At 39.7% G+C, this 25,055-nt stretch overlaps 1 protein-coding gene across 1 annotated transcript in view; it reads left to right on the top strand.

Moving 5' to 3' along the window:
- The window catches only part of asic4a (acid-sensing (proton-gated) ion channel family member 4a), a 72,266-nt gene extending 47,317 nt beyond the window's left edge, over positions 1-24,949 (top strand). The window contains exons 2-10 of the mRNA XM_029530641.1: positions 15,101-15,245; positions 15,605-15,732; positions 15,860-16,013; positions 19,141-19,194; positions 20,911-21,064; positions 23,084-23,175; positions 23,297-23,376; positions 23,919-24,026; positions 24,818-24,949. Coding sequence (XP_029386501.1) covers positions 15,101-15,245; positions 15,605-15,732; positions 15,860-16,013; positions 19,141-19,194; positions 20,911-21,064; positions 23,084-23,175; positions 23,297-23,376; positions 23,919-24,026; positions 24,818-24,949 — 1,047 coding nt within the window. The remainder of the gene's footprint in view (positions 1-15,100; positions 15,246-15,604; positions 15,733-15,859; positions 16,014-19,140; positions 19,195-20,910; positions 21,065-23,083; positions 23,176-23,296; positions 23,377-23,918; positions 24,027-24,817) is intronic.
- The last annotated feature ends 106 nt before the right edge of the window (positions 24,950-25,055 follow it).

Genomic DNA, 25,055 nt, shown 5'->3' with positions numbered 1-25,055 from the left:
TTCTGGCACAGACAGGTTCTATTAGCCGGGTGTTTACAGCCACCAATGTCAACTTAGCCCACAAACACTACGTTTGGAGACTCTGAACTTGGTACATGGCTGGAATGTGTACAGGTGGAGACTTTGTCCTTGGACTGCACCTCTCGCTTCAGGCAGTCCACTCATCGCTCTGGTTTCCTGTTCAGGAACTTGAGCGTCTTCTTACACACAGTGAGCTTTCCCTCCATTACTGCAAATTTATTACTTCAACTACATATTAAAGGAGGGGGAAGGAAAAGTAAGGAAAAGTACGTTTGGGAAGGAGAGGGAGATCTGGGCAGCGTGTAAACAATGAACACCTGCGACAGCCGATGAGACAGTACACTTACTGCAGCACAACAATGAAAGCTGCTAAGAAATAAAGAGTTTATGTCCATTGAAACACTATCAGGTTTACAATTTGGAACTTTTACTGGAGGAGTATCATTAAAATAAAGTACAGCAGCTTTAACACAGCAAACAGCACCAACTGAAAGCAATGTTTTTGTACTGTTATGGATATTAAACAGAGGAAGTTAGAAATAAAAAGCAGCCTTCAGCAATTGAGGTAACTAAAAGCTCCTATCGCTTTTTGATTTAAAAGTAAGGATACCAGATCATGGCTGTGTTATATTTAAGTGTTGTTAAAATCAAAGCACAGTCTTTGCCTAAAGTGTTTTGTGATTTTGTCGTATGACATCGTGGTTATATGCGCAGTGAATAGGAGAGTGCACAATGACCATTTACTATCCAGCTTAGTCTTTAAAAAAAGAAAGAAAGAAAAACAGGGCCATTTTTGCCCAACAAAATTAACGGCCACCACCACCACACATTCTGTTCACTGACCATCTTCAGTTTCACAAGAGTTAAAGCACCGGTGATTTGCAGACTACTGTAAATCTATAGAGAGCTGAGGAATTAGAAAAAGAACGAATAGTGAGAATAAATCCTGTATGTATCAAAGTATCAAAATGTTGACCCGGCCCGGTTGATTCTAGTTTTGTATCAAGATGGCAAGGGGAAAAGATCCAAGAGACTTTGATAGAGGGTTTATTATTTGATCACAGGAGCGTTAGTTGACAAAGGCTGGCTTGCGTTTCAACAGGAACACAACAGTTACGGTGACTAAAATGACATCTGCGTTAGTATCTGCTGGAAGGACATCGCTAAAATGGGAAAATTGTGGGAAACGGTAAACATTTAATGACTGGGATGCTTGTGGAGCAGCGCCATATGAAAAGAAAAACAGGAGAGCAGCATCAGAATGGGAGCAAGAATAGTCTCTTGATGATCACATGGAAAGGGATAATATTGCAGGGGCCGTCGTGCATAAACCCCTCATTAGTAAAAGTACATTTGAGAGTTGAGAAAGCTTAGGTACTGATTTTCAGAGGTGTGTGAAAAAATTTCAATGGTCAGATGAGTCATCATTGCGGGTGAGAACAGCACTACAGGGCTCAAGCTCTTCCCCCACAGCGAGGGGGGGTGAGAGGTTTGGTGATGCACTTTTTTGTTGTTCCACTCTCACGTGCAGTGATTATTGGTGTCGAGATTAAAACCCGCATTGTGTTTCTTACGTAAAAAGCCCTAAGATGTGGTGAAATTGGAGTCTCGGGTTGACTGTGAGCATACCTGAATGGCTAGCTTGTCAGTTTCATTCCTCTGTGACTTTTTTACATTTAAACTCAGTGTCAGGCAGAGCATCGATAATGGATTTCTACAAAACCCCAGATTACATTCAGTCAGATTTTTAAGGCTAGACTGATCAATATTTTAGTGTTAACAATGGAAAATGACTATGGGTAATGTGAAAGGGGTCATTTGTTATGCCAGACCCGCTGAGTATTATCATCAGGCTCTGCAGTTCTCCTCAACTCCAAAGTGCATTTCAGTCTGTTTTGGTTTACTTTAATGTTTGGGTGCATTTTCACCACTCTCATCAACCTTGTTTCCAAGCACAGCAGGCGGCTGTTTTTCAGAAGAAAAGCTATAATAAATCCACTTTAGTCTACCTGCTCCATGTGAGAAACTAGCTGGTGGACATATTGGAGCCTTTAGAAGCAACAGTGCCAGTTATTGTTCACGCAAGACATCACTGTCGTCATTTCGATGTGTTTGTGTGTTATTTTATGTTCCCTTTGGATAAAAAAATACGTGCTGACAATATTTAAGACAGAAGAATTTAGTCTTTGTTTTACATCACAATTGCAGCTGGTGATCTCAATCAGTAATTTCCTGTGTAACATGTCCCCCATGGCAACAGAGCGTTGGCCCCAGTCTGCTTTTATCCAAAATCTTCTTAGTCTATTTTGTATTATTTGGCTGACTAAATATTTGATTGTAAAATATATATATATATATATACGTATATATTAAAACTGACAGTAAATATATACTTTGATGTTTAGAGATATTTCTTTTTAATATTTGTTTTTATATATTGAGTTAAAATTCATGTTTTACATTTGCACAAAGGTTCTTGTTGAACCAAAATAATTCCAAATCTACATTGCTGGAATCAGTAGAATAACAAGAGGAGGACGTTGCTACATGTGCCTCAGATATGGTGCAAACCATGGTTGCATGACTTTAATTACATTGTCTGTTTGGCAGAGCAGTGGAACATCAATCTTATCTGCTCAGCTGCATTCAATAATCCCAAACCTCAACTGAAGCCTCTCAGCTGACACATGACCCGCAGAAGTGCTGCAGATATTTTGCTCTCTGGTTTGCTGTTTCAGAGTGAAATTTTTTTTATATTTAATCACTTTTGAACCTCGTCCGCTGTTGCACTCAACACATTATTTAGTTATGTAAAAATGAAAAAATGGAAGATAAAACTCGTCCATCCACATGCAGAACTTGTTACAGAGATAAAATTATGGTAAAAGCTACCACTATGGATCTAGCCAGGATAACATAAATACTCTTTTTTTTTTCTTGTTGTTGTTTGTTGTTTTATCAATCAGTGTGATAATAAAAATGTCAGGGACCCAAGTGAGCATCACTGTGTATTTTATTTAACATAGCAGATTGGGCCTTAACAATGTTTGATCAAGACTAATTGAAGATAAGACCAACTTTATCTCCAGCTCAACAAACAACAAGGTAGAGCAAAGTAGGAGTGATGGATGGCCCGTCCAGTCTTCTCTTGTTGTTTGTTTCATCCCTCGCTGTGTTTAAAAATGACCCTTCAAAATGGTACCAGGGGTGGAAACTAGTGTTCTCGGCTGTGCTGAAGGAGGACATGCTCGCTTGGGTAATCCTTTACCATGGCTTTTACACGGGTCTTTCTTGGCACAGAGGCAACCTTTCAAACATCAATATCGGCACCCCCTTTGGGTAAGTTCAGTTGATGGCTTTCCATCCCTGTACAAGGGCTCACTGGCAGAGATGGAAGTACCGCGGGAATACACTGACATTGATTTCTTCATCCCAATGCACACACTGATGTATTGACTTCCATTCCGATCAATTTGTGATATTCTCCTTGCCGAACAGAATTTTATCAGACTAAGGCACTGCGTCAAAGACCATGTTCATTTCATGGCACTGCGAGGCCATGTCTACTTCTTTTTCCATTTCATTCTGGGAGGGAAAAAAAAAAAAATCTAGTTTAACATTTTTTGTCAGTGAAATGTTGCCAGAGTCAGTTTAGAAAAGAAGTCTTCACTTCAAACCATGATGACAACCAATGTGATTATGCTGATGGGTGTCTCGAGTGCAAACAGCAAGGCCCGTTCTTCTAAGTTGCACTTAGTGTCATTCAGTTGCAGTCAGCTACTCATGTTTAAAATGTCTCAGAGGGGTGAAAACATGCAGAGAGTGCTTTGTGTACTGTCTGGTGAGTCGTTCCTCTCCCGTCACTGTGAAAAGTCTCTAATGCATGAGACTTTGAAATCATCATTAAGCCATCTCAGTGGTGGCATCGCTTGCTAATGATTAAGTCATGCACAGCAAAGAATTCAAAATACTGCTGGATGTTAAAACATCTGACGTTTTCAGCAGCATATTTTGCAGCTTGTTGACACTGTGCGACTAAAGTAAACATGCTCGGTTCTTGACATCTGTCAAAGTGAATTATAGATCTCGAGAAGAGTTGCAGAGGTCCAGATTCTTCTTCTTGGTTTCCAGATTTGTGTTTCTGTTTTGTTTTTTTGTTGGGGCTTTTTTCTTTCATGATAAATCATCCATTTTTAGTGGCTGGCTGGAATCGGACTTATGCAACATGAGCTCTAGGGGTAGAAAACAAGAGAAAAATACAAAGCAGCTGCTTCCCCACCTTCAGGTAATGGAGCCGATGTGTGCATGTGTGTGTTTTGGTGTGTGATGTGGCGGAGGAGGGGGATTGAGGGATGGAAATAACCTAATAACCTTGTTGCAAGAGAAATATTCCCGCATAGTTGATGATCTTATGTAAAAGTGCAAAATTCAATTAATTCTATGTCTTCACTTGTGACCTGAAAATCTATTCAAATTCAAATGCTTTCTGAACTACTTAAAATGCATTAATTCTTAATTCAATTTTGCATTAATTCTAGAGGTAATGGATATGGAAAGAGTGTGTCATATCATTTCTTTTCTACCTGCTCTTTTCTTGATACTTATCAGTGGAAGCATGTGTGTTGCCTTCGCGTCTGTTAAATGCAAAGAAATTGCTCTGAAATGTATTAATGGAACTCAGTCACACACTGAACAGCTGGGAACAAGGTCAAGGCTACCACCTCTGAAATTGATTTGATACAGATTCATCCACATGGAAGAGATGTGTGTTTTAAAAATTCATTCCTTCAGATATTTTTGCATCATAAACGTTGAAGCATTTGTCACCTGTGACACAGAGGAAAAATAAAAAAATATATATATTCATCTAATACACTATAAACACTTCCATCTGCAGAAGATGTGACAAATAGAATCATTCATCTGTTTATATTGACAGAGAATAGTCATCTGTTTTCTTATGGATGAAAAGTAGAGAGTTTTCTGTGTTTGCAACAGATTTTATTTTCCTAGATTTTTGCAAAACCTGAAACTGCAAAATGAGCTTTGGCAAGAAAAAAAAAAAAAAACAAAACTGTACAAATGAATCTAGTAGTTACGCTACATATCCATTCCTTAAATAGCAGTTTTTTTGTGATGATCAGTTTGTAAATTTTATGCTTCTTTCATTTCCTTTCAGCCCCTTCCCTATTTCACAAGACAAATCTGTTGCATGTAATTTCCAGTAAAGTCATAATATCTGCAAACTCGTCGATAGCGTCGAGGCTAAAAGTTGAGTCAGAATAAATGTCTGGTTGCATAAATGGAAGTGTTTATCTTTTTGTGGGCATGAAGGCATCTAGTGTCAGCAGAGAGGTTGTCATGTCCAGTGACGAGCCATTTTATGAAGCGGTATCTTACCTACTGCAGGGTGAGCAAAGATGGAACATAAAAACACTGTCTTGATGGTTTTTATATATTTATACACCAAGTGTTCATAGTTGCAGTTCTAACGTGAATCATTGTCAGTGATTGCTACTTTTACCATTTTGTGTAAATTGTTTTACACCACAAATACCACAAAGGATTGATGAGATGGTGAGAACAAATTTTCTGCATGGCTGGAATAATTTTGACCAAGGTACTGGAGCATCACCAAACATCTGGTCTGATCTTTTTTCGAATTTCCTGACAATCCATAGCTGCAGAGATATTTGAGTTTAGATGAGTTGAGTTTTAATTTAACAGGCAAACTGGCCCACAAACATAAAAGAGAAGTAATAATTTTCTTCAGTGAAATATGTGAATGGGAAACTGCTGATTTAGATAATAGTCATTGAGGTCACATGACATTCATGGGAAAATGTGGTCACCTGACTGCTTTGGGTGCCATCAAATTATTAATGGGCCACCATTAATGACGACAGCCAATCTCAAGCTCCACCTTCGCATAGCGGAACGGACAACGGCAAAGACTCACTCTGCGGCTTTGGCTGTAAATAACAGCAAACAACTTCAGTGTTCGTAAACTCCAAGGAGATCAAATGCACATTGACAGTCAAGGCTGTAACCACAGGAAGCCTTCCAATATTTTCAGGCCCTATCACAAACAAGTTCTTTAACTGACAGTCAGAGCCCAGGCAACAGGCCTGGGATTGTCGCAACTGTGGGATATACAGAGTCAAACATCAACTCTTTCTAATCCACACTGAGCTGCATCTTGAAAACGCCTGTTATGTTCATAGAAAATTAAACTTTAAACAGTGAGGTAGCTATGTCATCAATTTCCGAAGGTGCCTGGAACAGATGTAAGAACCATGTTAGCAAGGTGTGAAATTGAGCTTTTGAAAAATGTTTTATGAGAACAGATTACATTTATAGCAAATATAAAAGGATTGACCAATTATTCCAGAAAATGTGAAAAATCTGACAAACCGACTGCAGGCTTGTCCTTGGAGTTTGGGAGCTTCAAATGCTTCCTTGAAGGCTTTCTGTGGTCCCCTGGTCCCCATTTGGCAGAACTGGAGCCCACATGCCAAACATCTGGGCAGGTGGCATCCAGCCACTCGGCTAATAGCAGGCCAAATATCTGGCCTGTCTTTGATGTGCAGCCGGGGATTACTGTGGTCCTCTGCTCTCACTCTTAACAACCTGGTATTAAAGAGGCATCAAATCATCTATAATCTTTATCGACCTCCATTGGCGAACAGTAGGTGTTGCAATCGTAATAGATGAAGCTGGGGCAGAGAGAAAGAGAGGGGGAGACAAGTAAGTAGGCAAGAAATCTCTAGCGAAGAAGTGATTAATAGTGGAGCGATTATTGTGCAGAGTAATATTAGCACTTTGTTTGCAAGGGCGTTTAGTCTTCATAAATGAAATGTGATGCCGGTCGCTCATTTGTAAGACAAGGATGTGTGCAAGTGTGTGTGTGTGTGTGTGTGTGTGTGTCTGTGGATGGTTGAATGGGTTTGTGGAGTATTTGTTCTAGAATACAATAAGCAAGAGAAAGTGAGTTTATAATGCCAGAAATGTCACCACCTCAAATGTCATTAATTCGTTGAAATTAATCATCGACTCTATCAGTCCCCTGCAGAAACGCTTTGCAAGAATATGGTCATTTTGTCCCATAAAAATATTTCTTATGGTGACTTTGAGAGTCACAGTCAAGGACAGTGGTTCTGGGTTTTCAATTGTTTGATCTGCAAAGCCTTTGTTGCATTGCTGCACTGTCTCCCTTTTTTTAATGCGGCCCTTTAAGGGGATCGTGATTAGAGGCCGGAGTAAGCTGGGTGTGTTTAGGTGCACAGCTTAAACCTCTGTGTCTGCCAGACTTTCTTAGGCTCTGGCTTTAGAGCCAGCTTAGGCTAATGGACTGTGAGATCTGCTTTTGACTCACAGCAAGCTCTTTCGCATGAGCAAAAACACTAATCAGACTTGTTTACTTGGATGATTTATGTAGCATGAAAAACACAAATCCCTTTGCTCATAAATGTTACACAGTTTAGAGGCAAATATTGTTTCACTGGTGCATTCACCAAAAGGGGAGGTTTTGGGTAAATTAGTCACTAAGTTGCTAAGTAAGTGCACTTATTGCACCATCTTGTGAATAAAGCAAGTGTTGCATGTCATTAGAAGTCCCAAGAGGAAAAATAAAGAACCATTTATTTAAATGATCTTGTGTAGGAGGCAGAATTTTAAAGTACTTGCAATTGCAAACGTTTGTAAATGCAGATGCATATACTCAGTTATGAAAAACTTGTCACAACATGACAAACGCTTGCAGTTGATATTTATTTGCATCTGCATCATTCTCATATCCCCGAAGGGACACCATATTTTATACTGACGTTTCATGTCATGAGATGGTAGATCCTGCTTTTCCTCTCTGGAAGTTTCATCAGCCCTAACATGTGGCTTCAATCCAACAGATATCATTTCCCCAGAGTTCCCCGCAAAAGAAAAACAACAAAGCAGGTGCTTCGGTTATGATGAATACCAAAGCAAAGGTTGGCCAGGGAACTGTGACGACGTTTCGTCAGTGGCAGTTGGGTGGGAGTGTTTGTGTTTTGGAGTGGGTGCCAGAGTCTGAGGGAAGCAGAGAGCAATGCGAGATTGAGAGCTTAGGAAAAGAAATCCCGTGTTAATGACAGAGGTACCTTAATGAATCCTGAATATCTAAATGGCTGCAGAAAAACAAAGTTGACAGTTAGACAAATGCCTTAGGCAGGATTGTCTGCTGGTGCAGTGCCCAGGGCAGATTTCTCCTCAGCTATATCAGTCACCATACAGAATGGCTGATCAGACCTGTGGGCAAACCTTGGCGAGGTGGAAAAGTAAAGCGCACTTGGCTCATGTATACGGTGCAACATGCTGCTTGGCTATTTTGAGAGCAGCTTTATACCTCGCATTCAGCACGACTGTACTATGCTCCGCTCCTCTGGGCCATAACCTCAAGCTCTGTTGTGAAATAAAGAGTCTGAAATAATTCCGAAATGGACATTCAGGCCCAAAAATAACCAGGATTTCACCAGCGGCGCTCTAAGGATTTTCAAAGGAGGCCCCCAAATGGTTGAAATGGCCCAGAGTTTGACAGGAGCTCTTGAACATGGTACGTCTATTATCTATTATCTATTATCTCTGAAGCTTCTATGACATGGAAATCACCAACCCAGCTGACTCGTTTTAGCAAAGAGAAATAGATAATCGTAAAATCATCCACATTCTGTTCAATTTTTAAGGTCAAGAATTGCTGACTATCATTTAGTTTGGCTGATGCTTCAGCTGCTGTAATGATTAATCTTAATTACACATAAAGACTGATTAGGGAGCCGTCTCATAGCGGAGATCCAAATGAATTACCCTCCTTATGACGGTAGTTTCTAATCACATATGAAACAGCACCTTTATGGGCCCAGGGCTGTGCTATTAGGGCACATCGGCCGCAGATATCTCTGACAGTGCCGAGTGTTGTGGACTATTCTATTTGTGCGCTGCTGCATTGTACTGGAGAGTCTGTCCATTTTCATCCTCTTTTTTCAAGAGCATCTCTTGTTTCTCCATTAGCTGAGCATGCTTGGATATGCGGGGAGGAAAAAGGGACAGGGGAAAAAAAAAAAAAAGGGAATACTAACATTTGAAGAGAGAGAGAGGTTTGCTGAGTGCACTGTTCTGACTTTGGTGCTCCACTTACTTTTGATGCTCTGCTGCAGGAAACCAGAAAGAGGGCAGCAAGGGGAGAGAGGAGATGAGTCAGAACTCCTACACTAATGACTGAAGAGGGCCCTGCAGGTTTACATCTAAGCTCATCGCTTTAATGCACAGTGCTAATGGTCAAATCAGTTCATCACCTTGTATTTTAAATGTTGCTCACACTTAACAAATGAGAGCAACGAGGTGACAAGAAGAGGTAATATTTTCTTTTGTCCTTATTAATCGCAAAGTCTGCAGGGAATGCCGAAGTTAGTTGTATCTGGTATTAATTTACATTGTTTGTCACAATTTCTTTCTGAAACATGTTTTTTTTTCCTCGCCCAGCAGCAGAGCAAGACAAGCCATACCACCCCACTGATTCCACAATATTTGCCCCATGCGAATGACTGGATTAAACCTTCATTGAGATCTTGGCATTCAGTTGTGTAATGACAGCTTGACTTGATACACAATAACTGGAGCTGTCTTGAGCTGAAATGTGTTGAACGGGAATCCAGAGCCTCATCTCTGGTTCAGGGAATAACACTGGGATGGTGGTTAATGATGCAAAACTTGTGTGCCTCACATTCCAGCTTGCCTGTCTGAGCTTCACCGCCGTTTAGTCGGACTGTTATTCCCTCATGATATCTGAAAGAGGGCTAAGGGAGGTTATGATAGCCAGATTTGTATTTGTACTAACCGCTGTGTGTATGCACTGATTTCAAAGTGTGCTGACTGACCAAGTGCAATGCCTGACATTTGATTGAAGATCATTTATGAATTATGCATCTTAACCATGATGCACGAGAAGATGAAATATTTAACAAAAAGTTCTTATCACTTTGTGTCAGGTTTTATTTATTTTTTTTTTTTTTTGAGGGGGGTAGTATTCACCATGTTAACACATCACTGTCATTTTTCTTTCCTAATCTTGGGCTAAACAACGCTGAGAAAATCTGCAGCCTTGTTTTCAGCCTTGGCCATGACTTGTGAAGATTCCTGAAGTTTTTGTCCCAGAGAGAAATTTTTGTGTGGGTTCAGATAAAGAAAATAGAGAGAAGTGCCTCATGTCTAAAAGAAATACTACAGCACTATAACACATTCTTTCTTAATAGAGCAGTAAAATGTGTTACCGGATTTTGTGCTGGCACTAAAATGGAAATTATAGCTTTTCTTTTTTCAGAGTCATTCCTAACGTGTTTCTTTGTACTTCCCTGTTCGGTAAGAACCCCAATATTAAGACATCACATCCTTTTGGCATCTACTTTCTAATGCCTGTTGGCAGCAACTGTTTTGACTGTACTGAGGTGTCTCCTTGAGTATTTTTCAAGGCTGCTGTGTGGCTTTCTTTTCATTGTTATGTCTCTGTCTTGGCCTGTGCAGTTTTTGGGGCAAAAATGATGACACTGTCTTTGACGCATCATGTAAGATTTATGAAATACCATGGCGGTGCTGATTTATTTATTTGTTTGGTTGTTCAGCATCCAAATAGAAACATATGTCATATGCAATATGTCACCTTTACAAAAAAAAAAAAAAAAGTACAGGTTGGCATAAACAAAATGAGGGTTTGGATAATTTGAAAATATCAGCACATCTATGTGAGGAAAGAAAAATGTGACGTGGGACACCTTTAGCCGCTGTGCGAATGTGTCTCTATGGCAGGAGAGCAGCGCCTGCTTTCTATCCTACTGCTCACTCATCCTCATGATGAAATAACACTGAGGCCAATTTTCTACTTTATGTTTGTGTGTGTGTGTGTGTGTGTCAAAACTAATTATTTAATCTCACATTAGTTTTTTTTTTTTTTTTTTTAAAGGGCACAGATTAATCATTACACTAGAAATAAGAAGAGCATGGATTCTGAGAAATGATTACAGCCAAATAAGTGATTGTAAGTATGGATCCTGAGATTCTCTGTCTTGTTTTAAGAAATTTATAATAGTCTGAATAAGTGGGTGAGAGAGATTTGGCGATGATGATTCTCATGTTCTGACAAGCAGCGCTGTGGTATGTAATCGGCCCTTGGAAAACATTCAGCAATATGTAAATCTTCAGTTTATGTCATTGTGATCTGGGAGGTTGTAATGAAGCCATTAAATCAAAGATGACTCTGTCTCAACCTTAAACCTGTGTAAGCCAGCCTTAATGGTTTTCAACTGCCAATCAGTTCTCGGGCATATTCTACCGCCCTCTGTAAATGAATTCAAATCCTTCTTCCTCATAGTCAGAAAGCAACCCGATGACACGCAGAGTGGCTGAAAATGGATGTCCTTTGAAAAAGCATTGACGTGATCATTTAAAGGGAAAAGTGCCATGAGACTGTCAGATTACAGTCATAGAGTATGTTTTGGAGTTTACCCCCACTGGGGTTTATGAATTACATGGGAAGGTGTTTGTTTCTTGATGCATTTAGAACAATACAATGCACATTAGAGGAAAAAACACATAATGAATTGAAATGATGCAGAAATATATGGAGGCACCCTACAGCGTGACCATAACACACACTATAGTAGTGGGCTCTTGAAATTAAAAAGGAAAAGCCCTTTTAACAGAAACACTTCAATATGAGACAGCGAGTCATCCAGCAAATGTTATACAGAGTAGACAGAAGCAGCAGCTGCATTGGTCTTGCATTATATGTATATACTGTTAAGTGCCCATCGTGTCCACTGCACACAGCAGACATGGCAGCTCCATTATATTTTACCCAGAGGCCCAGAAACAAACCTCTACTCTTATTCTGAAATATTGTCCCTCTTTCAGCTGAATCAATAAAGGTGTAAGAACTGCATTTTGACATGGGTGCCTGTGAAAGACAAAGGATGCACAGGAGGTAAAAAACAAACAAAAACAAAAAAAAAAACAAACGGGACTTTCCACAAACTGGCATGGATAGATTTTCTGGATTCTTGTCACTAGCTAGTCACACTGTCAGGTAGCTTTGTGGAGGATTTTTGTCACTGAAAAGAGCTGCCTGGTGCATTTAGGAATAAATAGGAATGAGAGTGTTGATACTGAGCCAAAATAGTATGGCTGTGGGCTGTAAAAGCAAAACGGCAGGCCTTTAAAAAAAAAAAAGACTTTGAGGTATTACAGACAAAGAGCAGGTGTAAGAAATAAAATTATTGATGGCTGAATTGCGTTTAGCTCCACTGGTTTAAAGGTCCTGTGCACAAGTGACTCCCACATCCAAATATTGATGGGATTGTTTGTAGATAGAAACAGCTTGATATAAAAATGGCCCTTCTTGCTTTCAATCTGTATTGTGTTTGCACCTTTTTCAAAGAAATTAGTATTTAGTGATTTAGTATTTAGATAATTGCTGCATTATGAATCCAGGGCATTCTGAGCCCCTGAGGTTTTGGGGGCCTGGGGCAAGACAATAACATCTAGGAAACACATCACCACATATAATAGCAGAATATTCTATTTAATAACATGTTATAATATTGAAAAAAAATGAAGCATCATAAATTAAAGGGTCAATTGACAACATGATGCAGAACTGGAGTCCATGCTTTGATCTGTTTTCCATTACAATAAGTCAGTCTTGTCACATACAATCATATCGAGTGAAGAATAATGTTACAGTAAGCGTCACAATAATTAACTCTAGTATACAATTTGATTTACACCAGGGAGTACAGTACTTGCTTTCATTTAGTTTGTAACCACAATGCAGCTGCTCCGTTTCAGCTCGTCAGCAGCAGTGCAACGTCCCCACTTGGGAATTGCCCAAGTCAGCCCTGCTACGTTTGCTTATCGGCACAAGATGTAACAATAGAAAAAAGCTCCATCAATCACTTGCAGATTCAGAAAGTGAAGACTGAGCTGTGTTTCACAAGCTGAGAAATAGACCATCGGAAACTCTGCCAGTAACTATTTCGTGGACAAGATGATGGGAAAACTTCCCCGTGCTCTCCGAGGACATTGTGAACACACTGACGTCCTCCAGAGACCAAAGTTTTAGAGTGGAACCCATTCACTTGCTCGGGGTGTTTGGAGCGTTTCTAAAGTGAAATCCTTTTTTGCCTCTGTTGCCTGCTCCATCAGATAAAGTCTTGCTGCCGAGGCTTAAGCGTGTCAATGAACGGGGAGGGGAGGATCAATGATAAGTGCAGCTTACCTTCTCAGTTGCTTCGCACAAGCCAAATAGAGATTAAACCATTTCAGCCTAATAGCACATGTCAGTCAAAAGTCACACTCGAATACTTTTACTCCCCTCTACTCTGCCACCAACCCGCCACCTCCTTTTTCCTAATTACACTGGCTAGAAATATGCAGCAACCCCCCCTCCCAAAAAAAATAAAAAAAAATAAAAATCTAATTGGCAATTGCAATTGAGAGAGTAAATTCTCAACAAGAAGACCCCTTTGTACCACATAAGAGCCTGATCTCAGATCTTTAATTGTGTCAGCCATTTCTCTGAATCCTCGGCTAAGAAGAGTACTGTTTGTAAGGTGTGCAGAAAGCATGCACTTACAAACACATACACACGTGCATGCATGCACACACACACTGCCAGATCAAAGGCCTCAGTGGACCAAAAATTCATAAAATACAGCTGTCTGTCTAAACAGCAGCTTCTGTAAACAGGGCTTTCTTGCTCTAATCACTGTTGTGGACATGGCAAAATTGCCCACTGTTACAGGGAATTACTTGACTGAGCCCCACAACCATAGCTTTGATTTGCTGTTCAACCATTTCAGTTGTGAATACACCCTGTGGTCAGTAAATGAGAGCTTGTGTTGTTTCATCAATGTCCCTTATTTAGACATCACAGTGCTCATTAAGAGGATCAAGCTGATATCAAAGTCAGAACACAGACGAGGATGTTTTAGAGAACGCTGGTGTCTATTTAATGACATGTCTGCCATCTGTTCTCTATTCAGCTCCATTGTCGTTTCTCCAGCAGCTTGTCTGGTGACCCCAGCTTTAATGCCTTTATCACAGTCTCTTTTTATTTGATATATAGACAAAATGGATTTAGTAGGTTTTAAAAAAAAAAAAAATAAATCTTAATTCTCAAGCTGTTTAGCATACAGAAACGTCAGCCTTGAAACGTGAGGTTTCCAGGTTGTGTATACTTTGTTAAACTCAATAAAAAGCAAAACAGAGTTGCTAAGCATAGCCTAAATGGCTGGACCATCATTGTGAGCACCAGTGGAGGGACTCAGCCAACACTCATTAAATCGATTGAAATGAGCATCAGAACGTACTATTGATTACATCAAAACTTACCCTGTTTCGAACATAAGTGACTCAGAATTTGCTGTTTCTCTCCATTATTCTGGAAAATAGAACACTAAGGCAAGTTGACATGTTAGTGTTTTGGATGATAGTGATGGGGCTACCGTTAGCATGAGGCTGACATATTGTGCCTTTATAAATTCAGGAGGTTCAGGAGATAAGAGATAAACAAGTTGTAAGATTGTTTTTTCTGCAGTGCAGCAGTTTAGACGGGCGGCATAAACAAAATGATGATGTGTCCGCCACAAAGACTGCTCCTCTGATCGGCCTTGATGTGGCACTTCATTTAAAGCAGCTTCTCACTTATTTTCTTTTGTTTTCTTATGAAGCAAGATTAAAGAATCTCTTATGCCATTTGATATTTGAGTGGGATGGTTGTGCTATTGAAAATCATTGTGCAGGGTTTGTGCGCTGGCGCTGGGAATTCACTCAAGACCAGCTTATCAAAGTCCACGAGGGACTGAGCCAGCAGACTGCATGCAGGGGTTTGTGGGTAATATTCTGCAACTTGCAGAGATTCATCCCATTTATTTATTTTATGCTCCATATCTCTGCCTTCAATTCACTGCACCGCTGGTACAAGCTTGTCGAATCCAGCATGTGGATATTGTCATGTTTATGGTGATGTTCATGATATGAATCTGTACCCTCACAGGTTTACACCAGATATGGGAAATGCTATACTTTTAATGGCAACAAGACCACATCGAGGAAAACCAAACAGGGTGGAATGGGAAATGGGCTGGAGATCATGCTGGATATACAGCAGGATGAGTATCTGCCAATCTGGAGAGAGACAAGTAAGCCTCAAAACTATTTGTCCATTGTAATCCCTTCCTATGGTACATCATGAGATATCTCTGCGGGGTTTTAAATTGAAAATATAGCTCATGTACAACAAATAATGCAGTTTTTGAATGCAATCCTGCCACAAGATAAATTTGATTTGTAAAAGAAAATTTCCAAACAAATCATATCACTTGGAATTTGTGCTTGCTTGTCACATACTATTAATCCCTCCTGGCTTATTCTTCAAACGTGACTGAAATGTGCTTTGGAGTTTGCATCAGTCCAACCTGTCAGATGAGGTAGCAATCTGATATTCCCTTGTACTCTGCCTTTGCAACGTTCTGTGTTCCTGCTCTGTTTCATCCTGAAGACGAGACTTCCCTGGAGGCCGGCATCCGAGTTCAGATCCACAGTCAAGACGAGCCTCCCTACATCCACCAGCTGGGCTTTGGTGTCTCTCCGGGCTTCCAGACCTTTGTTTCATGTCAGGAGCAGAGGGTAGGTCTTCTTCATCACAGTGCACCATTCCCACTTCCCCTCCCCCCAGCACCAGATTAGTTTTCTCCCTGAAACCACCCACTCTCTGTGGTTAAAACCGAGGTCTAATAAATCTCTGTGTGCTTAGCTGACTTACCTGCCCCAGCCCTGGGGGAACTGCCGCTCCACCAGCAAGGAGAAGTTCCCAGGGTACGATACATACAGCATCAGCGCCTGCCGCTTGCTCTGCGAGACGAACGAGGTCCTGCGAGTTTGCAACTGCAGAATGGTGCATATGCCTGGTAAGATCACCCCCTGCCTTTTATTTGCACAGAGCACTGAAAATAACTGATTTGTGCAGTTATTAAGCAAAGCAGTTATTCACACTTTGAAATGAATGCCAAGTTAGTAGAACATCGGGTTGTTCACTAAATGTATTTAAATAAATCAACACAGATCCATGCAAATTCAGTGTCATAAAATGTACACATTTGCATTAGAAGATTTAAAAAAAATAATCCATCAGAGTTAGTTTTTACAAGCAGCTTCCATTTTTTTTTTTTTCATTGTTTGCTCTGGCATAATTGAAAGTACCACCAGCCAGCCCAGTATTTGCATGATATTAAATGACCCACTGAGCAAAACAAGCCATTATTTTTGTCCCACTTGAAAAATTCCAGTCCAAATATAATTTTGGCAGTCACATGCTTGACCTTGATGCTTGATATGTGGAGTGGGATGCTCTTTGGTGGTGCTGTCACCAGCTCTCTGGCTGCTGACACATCCAACCACAAAGCACCAATGTGTTTTGGATCCTCTTGCTCCAATCATCTTGTTTGGAAATGGCTCTGTTGAGGCCCTCATTAATTATTGTAATATTATTGGCCCCATCTAGTCTTAATGTTTAGCTTCTAGTGGTGGATGTGATATAAAACCAATCTGAATCTGTGGATTTCTCATTAATCAGAAATGAAAGAAGAGAGAGGCTCGATTAAGTGTGAGAAACCGGTGATTATATTTGATAAAAATGTAATAAAATCAAATCACATGAATGGGTGAGTGAATCAACATCTCACTGAATTCCAGATCGAAATAGCCTCAGAAAATGACTAGATGTACTACAATGCAGTTAACTTGTACATAGAGAACACAAATGAATAAATCAGAGTTGTATCAGAAGTATGATGTCAATAATGAAAATTAACACAGGACTTCAAAGCGATGAGACAAATTAAAAAATCAGTTTGAAAAACTTTCTTTCTCTGACGACTATAATTACACCAGTCACGCAGATTCTCTGTTCATCCTGCAGACACGCTGCATAGGAGAGTGCATTAAAGGCAAAGGCCTCTAAACTGACTCACCATGTGCGTCATCACGGATAGAGTGCAGGAAAGAAGTGTTGACTCAGCAAATGCAAGCTGTTTGACTGACGTGTCGAACAAATGGGAACGTTTGCAACAGTTGCAGAAACTTGTAATGTTCGCATGAAACATTGTCATATCCATATTTACACAGTGCACCTGACATTTAGCTCAGCATAATTAGTGCTTAATAGAACACACACAGTCAGTGTGTTACACTAACAAAGTGAGTTCAAGATTTTGGGAAAACTTGCCTTAACTTCAAAATCAGAGCATGGCAATGTGTGCAGAGCTGCCCAACCACCACACCAGGATATCAGATCCAAACGTGTAAAAAGTAATCATCAGCTGATCGCTCAGATCTATAGAGAGATTGCACCTCTTTTAAAAATGTCCTCTGTTGCAACACTTCTTAAAATGTATGATTCAAGTAAGAAAAATGCCAAAAGAGGCAGAAACTTTATGTGAGCGCTGCTCACATGGCTGTTTAGAGGGCAGCCTTGTGATGATGTGTTACATCGGCTGCGCCTCAGTGACATCATGAGTAGCAGTACTCAGTAATTGATGAATAGTTTGTCAAATTTACTGTTGCATTTTAAGCACACTGAATTCCCCTCAGAAGGTTGAAGAAAGCCGCCGGTTTGGAAGCTTGCCAAAGGAGTGTGAAGCCAACTTGTGAATTCAAAATCTTTTTAAAGCCGTGATGTGACAGCCCATGCTGTATCATCGAAAAGCAAGAGGCCTGCGCCTTACACAATTTGTAGTATATGTTTTTGGGGTTTTTTTCCCCAGCACACCAGCAGTGGCAGATTTATGTTGCTTTGATTTAAGTTTGTTATTGAAAAAACTGTACAAATGTTTTTAGTCCATTTCTTTATCCATTTCTTGCACTATCCAGTGATTTCACAGTTGTTTACAGTCAGTCTGACATGCCAGCAAATCTTCCTTAGCATCCATTCACATAATCTCACACTTCTTTGCGGTCTTTTTTAGATATGTTTAATTGTGTTTTCATGACATTGTTGCTATTACCACTCCCAAGTAGATTATGTTTCATATTTGTGGGGGCGTGACTATTTGTTAGCTGGATATGGCGATGAAAAGAACACTTAGCGGAAAAAAAAAAAAAAAATCTAATTTCTACAAAACTCTTTGGAACTTTTTCCAAGAAAGAAGTGGTGAATAGTGGAGATGGGCTGCACCCCCATGTGGCCATTTGTATGGCTTTTTATGTTTTTACACATAATTGCTGCACTGTGAGGTGAAGAAGCAAAACTGTGTTTTCCTGGATTCTTTGGTTTAGTATCAATATTTTAGTGTTCTAGTCTATTTCTATATTTGGATGACCACCCAAAAAAATGCTTCTTACTCTTGATATGTGGACAGCATACACAGACACTCAATGCGGCTTTTTCTTCCACTTTAAAAATATTTAAAAATAAATTATGAAAGGCATTTTAATGCCTTTTTCTCTTATTATTGTTTAATAAATAATGTTTAATGATGGCCTGTTTGATGTGAAATCAGTGCATTTCTACTTTTGGAGAAACTTATTCCCACATAGTCTTGCAGAAAGACAGAAAAGTTTGTATATGTTCAGAACCAGCTGAAAGCTTCATTCCTCTGGTCATCAGCCATTATTCCACTGCATATTAATGAGCATTTCTTAGTGACTGGGATGGAGCCTTCCACAAAACATTAACCTCATGAACATTTCACACAGCTGCCAATTAATTCGCTGCTGATGAATACCTGTCATTAATGGTCTGGGCAATATGTTTGTCTTGCAAGGAGGTGGACGCATTGATTCGTTTTTAAAGACTTTCTAAATATGCCTCACGGGCAGAGCCACCATGCTCCATTTCTCAGTGCAATCAAGGACAGACGTCCAAGATGGCCCAGGCCCAGTGGATGGAAGTCATCCTCTATGTGCCTGCCTTCATTTGGAGATGAATGATAAGCGGCGGGGTGTTGTTCACAACCGCGGTTCCTCATTGCAGCAGACACGGGTCACTGAACATTTTGTTTCTGACTGATCACACTCATTTTCTGTTCTCTTCTCCAGGAACAGCAGATATCTGCCCTCCCAGTAAAATCTACTGTGTTGACAAAGCACTCGGTAAGAAACAATCTCCCTTCATTTCTTTCTCATTACAATAGATTCCGTCAAAGGGAAATGGAAACACAATCAGTAAATATGATAAGGATTTTTTATTATTTATTTATTTATGCATTTATTTATTTTGGAATACAAATAACTGGAGGTGGACTGATATTTCTGAAATGACTTTTCCTCATTGTGATTTAGGCACTTTAGAGCTTGATAGCTGCATTGCCGCCATTGTTGAACCGTTAATATTTAACTGACACTTCAGTTCAGTATATCTCCCCGCCCCCCACCCCCTAGCCACCTCCAGCTGTGACACCAACCTCACTCTCCTGCACCAGATATCATGGCTGAACAAAGGTGGATTTTTTTTTCTGTGCATAATAGACGGCGTAATAAAATTATCATCTCACTGCCAAATAAGCCAGAAATGTAATTATGTCACTCTTTGCTGAATTTAAACCCCAATTAAAATATGGCAGAATAAAATCTTAGATATATCTTACAAGAATGGGTCATATTTGTCCATCCATCCATCTTCTACCACTTTTTCCGTTTCCGGGTCTCAGGGGAGGGTCATATTCATGCAAATCATATTATGGAATCCAATGGTATGTATAAATTCACCCTCCATGAAAGGTAACAACTTCAAAATATAAGTTATATATATTTATGTTGTAAATGTGTTTTGTTCTTACGTCAGACAAAAGATATTTGTGCTCCTGCATACAAATAACCTAATTGTTAGCATTATATAATACATAAGTCATCAAATCATAATTACTGCTTCCTTTGCTCCCTCTTTTTGTTCAGACTGAATGCATTTATAATTCAAAAGCAGAAACTGGAAAAGGCTATTTACTCTTTTTGTGTGCATACTGTTGCTTGAGAGTTAGAATTAGTACTTTTTATTGTGTAAGCAGTTCACGCCTGCTTTGTTAATTGGGTGGAATCCCAGGTACCATTTGCCGAAACACTGACTGTACCCCATCATTTATTCTCCAAGCAAATGTTGTGACTGGATCACTGTAAACACTGTCAAAGACATATCTTAATATATTCAGACTTAAATTGGTCAGTTAAAATCATGGGGTCTCTTTGTAATTATGGGAAGGAAGACCATAAAAACTGACACTACCTGGCAGTTTCTTACACATTTTGTCCATGATATGACTTTATGGCTTTGTAATTTCAATGCTATAATAAACTATCATCAACATGAGAATTATCAGAACTGGGGCAAAGAATTCTTGGCATTGCAGTCACATAACTTAGTGATTCTGCACACCATTTTTACTTATTTTTAGTTAGACTATGACTACTCATGAAAAGAGATACAGCATTTGTTTTTAAAATTGTCATTTTTTTGAAAGTTAATAGGTAATGTGACATAGTAATTGAATATTGTTGTTATGGTTGCTTGCTGTTTAATTAAACTTTTCAAACACATAGAGTGTTTGTCTAGCTGTACTTGAAATGGTCTGGTGGTGTATTCATCATCTTTATAGATACCCGCCAACCATTCATAAACACAGAATTCCTCTCTATATTGAGAGCTACCTTTAAAGTTACATGCTTTGTTTGTTTTTTTTTTAAGATTTGCATCGGGTTTGCCTTTAAATCTTTCACAACATATCAAATGCTGCTCCATTAGAGTGACTGGTACAAAATCAGTGCTAGACTGACCCAGTCAATATCTGTTAAACTGCCATTTCCATTGTGTTGCAGCACAGCTCCAGAAAAACAGTGGGGATACCTGTCCATGCGAGACGCCCTGTAATCTCACACGCTACGGTAAAGAGCTCTCCATGGTCAAAATCCCCAGCAAGGGCTCAGCTCGCTATCTCTCCAGGAAATATGACAAGTCAGAGGACTACATCAGGTACGGCAGGGAACCTTCAACAATGAGCAGTGATGTGGTGCTCCATAAAAAGGACCATAAACTATGACCTCCAATCTGTGATCACAAAACGACATCCGTAAATGTAAACAAAAATCAATTATATTTCACTGCATAAATTTATATCTTGTCTAGCCTGGAAAGCGTATTGTCAGCTATCTTGTATAATGTTTTCAGTCGGCCTTAAAAATGTAAATATTAGCCACATCAAGTCATAAAGGTCTGATCAATGATCGGCAAAAGAAATCACAGGTCCACCATCAGGAGGGGCATACTGGGCAAATTTTTTAGGGCCCTGCAAAAAATAAAAAAGAAAAAGGAGTCCCTAATGGTCTCCTGCAGTGGCACATTTTGCAATGACAGCCCCTTTTAAAACCCCTCTATCGACACTATACAATACACAGCTAGTGCCCTTAAAACCTTCAAAGATGATGTGTGTCTTCTTAAGAGGAAGTTGCCAACGCAGCATTTCACATTCTCCAGGTCTACTTTGGTGGACCACTCAGGTAGATATGATTCTCTGTATATGGCCTGCATGTGAGGCATTTTGGGGATTTTGGAAATTATGACTATAGAGAGGAACCAAAGTTCAACTCTCCTAATTTGCATGAGTTTCTGTCTGCCGATCAGTCACCGGTTATAAACAACCTGTGGGAATCTCTCCATCAATTATAAATGTACATGTTGGTGTTGTTCAGTGCTTCATATTTATATATTTATATTTTGGAAGGGATAGACAATTGATGGCTACCTGCCTGTATGCCCATACAGAGTCTAAGATAACAGCTGTAAAAAAAAAACAAAACCTTGCAGTAGTGTTGACTCCATTCATTTTCAAGTGATGGTGGTGACCTTGTGACTGCAAGATTTTTAGTGTCAATCTTGGGCCAGAATTTGCCCCTAAAAACATGTTTGAGTGCCTTCAAAAATAACTGCAGTACGTCATAAAATGGAGAAACAAAATTTCTCCACTGGAGAAATCTGAAAGTCGCAGGACCCTTCTAGTGCTACTGCCCCGGGTCACACACAAAAGTCAAGGTCTAATATGTAGATTGTTTTAAAATGTACACACTGAAATCTATTTATTTTGTGGACTACAATAAACCAAAATGGCAATTTTATCCCATAACCTGATCTTCATGGCAGAAAACTGGAGTGTAGTTTGGGAGCTTGGCTTTCCCTGCAGTGCCCCCTTAAGGACAAACGACCCTAAGGTTATGAGAAGGGCATTGAAATGTTAGGGTTTAAAGTGTATTCTTGGTTTACAGTAGTTTGACACAATAAACAAAACAAAATGTCTTCTCTTTCCGGGGGTTATTCAGAATATGCCGTTTTATTCAGTACCAATAAATATGTACCATTGAGTAATAAGGAGCATGTAATGCAACTGAAAGCTCTGTACAAACAGCCAGTACACCATCTTAACTCTGTATTGTTGAGCATCATTATATGAGTACAGAATACTGTCGGGGTTAATGAACATGGCCACTTCTACAAACAGCAGGCCTTTAACTTTTAATCCTGCTCTACAACATTTTGCTAATGTATTCAGCGCATTACCACTGTGCTTATTTACTGATTCCTTTCAGTGGCTAATCAATAACCATGTAGTATAGTGTAAACATGCCTTAACCAAGGGGCTGGCAATGCCTCACAATGCTTTAATTTGCAGACTTTCTAAACCCAAGAAGATCAGAGACATGGTAACGCATACTGTCAGTGCTCCTTCTGCTCATCTCAGTTAAAACCTGAAACACCTCATTATCTCCCAGTCGCTGGTTAGATCTGTGTAAAGCCTGTAGGCCTGACAGTCACATCATGATAATTTATAGTAAGCATAAAGATGAGTTGGTACAGTGTTTTCTTTTGACTTTTTCTTTTCTTTTATTTTTTTTTTTTGTCTAAATATGTTATATTTGTTGTTGGTGTCATTAAAACATCACAAGTTTAGTCCACTTTGTTTTGTATGCCTCTCATCATCTTTCTCACTTGTTTTTCCAGAGACAACTTCCTGGTCTTGGATATTTTCTTTGAAGCTCTGAACTATGAAACAATTGAGCAAAAGAAAGCCTATGATGTTGCAGGTTTATTAGGTATGATCCCTTTTTTTTTTTTTTACTGGTTTCTGAATATCAGAGCGAAAGGTGTTGTTAATTGCCATCAGCAGGAAGCAGCAACAGCACTGTGTCCATCCAAGTCTTTTTTCTTTCTCAGGTGACATTGGTGGGCAGATGGGCTTATTCATCGGAGCCAGCATCCTGACAATCTTAGAAATACTGGATTATATCTATGAGGTACAGTGTCTGTGGGAGCACCTCACACATCGGCCAATCATACTACGCAATCAGTCCCACGCTAGATTTGGTGCAATTAGTAATAATTAACACTCATTGTGCTGCTCTATTTTGTAACAAACAGTCACTGTTTACAAAACACATTAGTGCTCAATCATTTGTTCTCTTTTTTCTGTTGAACACTGAGCATCTCAGTGTGTATCGAATGTTCTTCCCAGACATAATCACGAGAAAATCTAGTCGTGTGTGTGTGTGTTATCACATATTAGGCACGTGAAGAGGTTCATTTCCAGGCAGGAGAAACTAATATCCGCTTTGCTGAGGACGTGCTATTAACACTGATCATAAAATCATGAAAGGAACCCCTGCCTCAGCTGTACATCCTTTAAGCTTTCTATCCAGCCACCTGCTGACTGCCAAACATGTATGAATAAAGCAAAGTCACACAGAGGAACTTTAATGCAGACATCATTGTGAATTAACTCTTCGCTCTGCTCTGTTTCTTGTCTCCCTCCCCACTGTTGTGCTCTGGGTGAAAGCAGGTGATCAAGCACCGGCTACAGCGTCTGCTGAGGCCGCAGAAAGAGGAGAAGAACAAGCAGCAGACCAGCACCGTTGCCACAGTGGGTCTGGAGGAAATGAAAGCAAAGGTACAGCACGTAGTGGAGCAATAACAAATAGGACTATTTTAATGCCACCTGCAGCTTTAGAGGACGGCAAAAGAATAATTCAGGGGAAAACTGATTCATATTTTTCAATTCCTAAAATAATGAAAAGTATAATGTTGCTCATTAATCTCATCCGGAGCTCAGAGTTGGACTGTACAGCTTTATTTTGAAGGTGCCAATTTTCCCCACACATTAAACCATTGCTGCATCTCAGTGGCATACTACAAAATAAAACATTTGAAATGAGTGAAAAAGATAATAGCTCTGATGAGGGCTGGATGCTCGAGCACCTGGCCTACATCAAAATTCATTCTTTATTTTATTAGATACTGAATTAGCTCAGAATAGGAAATCTTGGAATTTAGAAAAATTTTAATATGAAATGAAAAATTATCTTTGAGCAATTCACTGAAAAGCGTTGAAGCTGAGTTGAAGAGGCATTTGGAAGAATTCACCTATTTCATTGATTTAAAAAACACAAACACATAATTTCATGAACAGATAAGTTCAGAGGACGTGCACTCAACAGACTTACTATTGTGTTCAGGCTTTATACTAAAGTAGACAACCCAAATCCTGAAGATAGAAGTGTACTTGGAGAGACGTAAAGTCAACTTTAAGTTAATCTTCTCAGAAAGACGTACATGTGTATCTCCAAATTGTTAAAATGTTACTTTTTTAATTTATATTTTCAGTAAAAAAAAACTACTTTTTATTAATCTTGAGTGAAATCAGTCATCAGTCAATCAGTCATTATTGTCTTCTTCCAACAGGAGCCTAATGACATGACACGAAGTCAACCAGAGGGGGCGTACGCCAACACAATCCTCCCCAACCACCATCACCCTCACCCCCACCACCACCTGTCGGGACACCGCGCAGTGTTTGAGGACTTTGCTTGCTAGAGCCCACCAATGTTTCCTGTCCTGATGACAACAAAAGATGTGAGCTGTCTGTGTTGAGCTCAATCGCAGACCCTTGGCGTTTCTGTCGTTCCTTTGCTGTCACCAG

The sequence above is a fragment of the Echeneis naucrates genome, chromosome 21 (genome assembly GCF_900963305.1).
Source record: "Echeneis naucrates chromosome 21, fEcheNa1.1, whole genome shotgun sequence".
NCBI classification, from domain to species: domain Eukaryota; kingdom Metazoa; phylum Chordata; class Actinopteri; order Carangiformes; family Echeneidae; genus Echeneis; species Echeneis naucrates.
The sequence above is the reverse complement of the archived record's forward strand: the minus strand, read 5'-3'. Positions and strand labels throughout refer to the sequence as shown.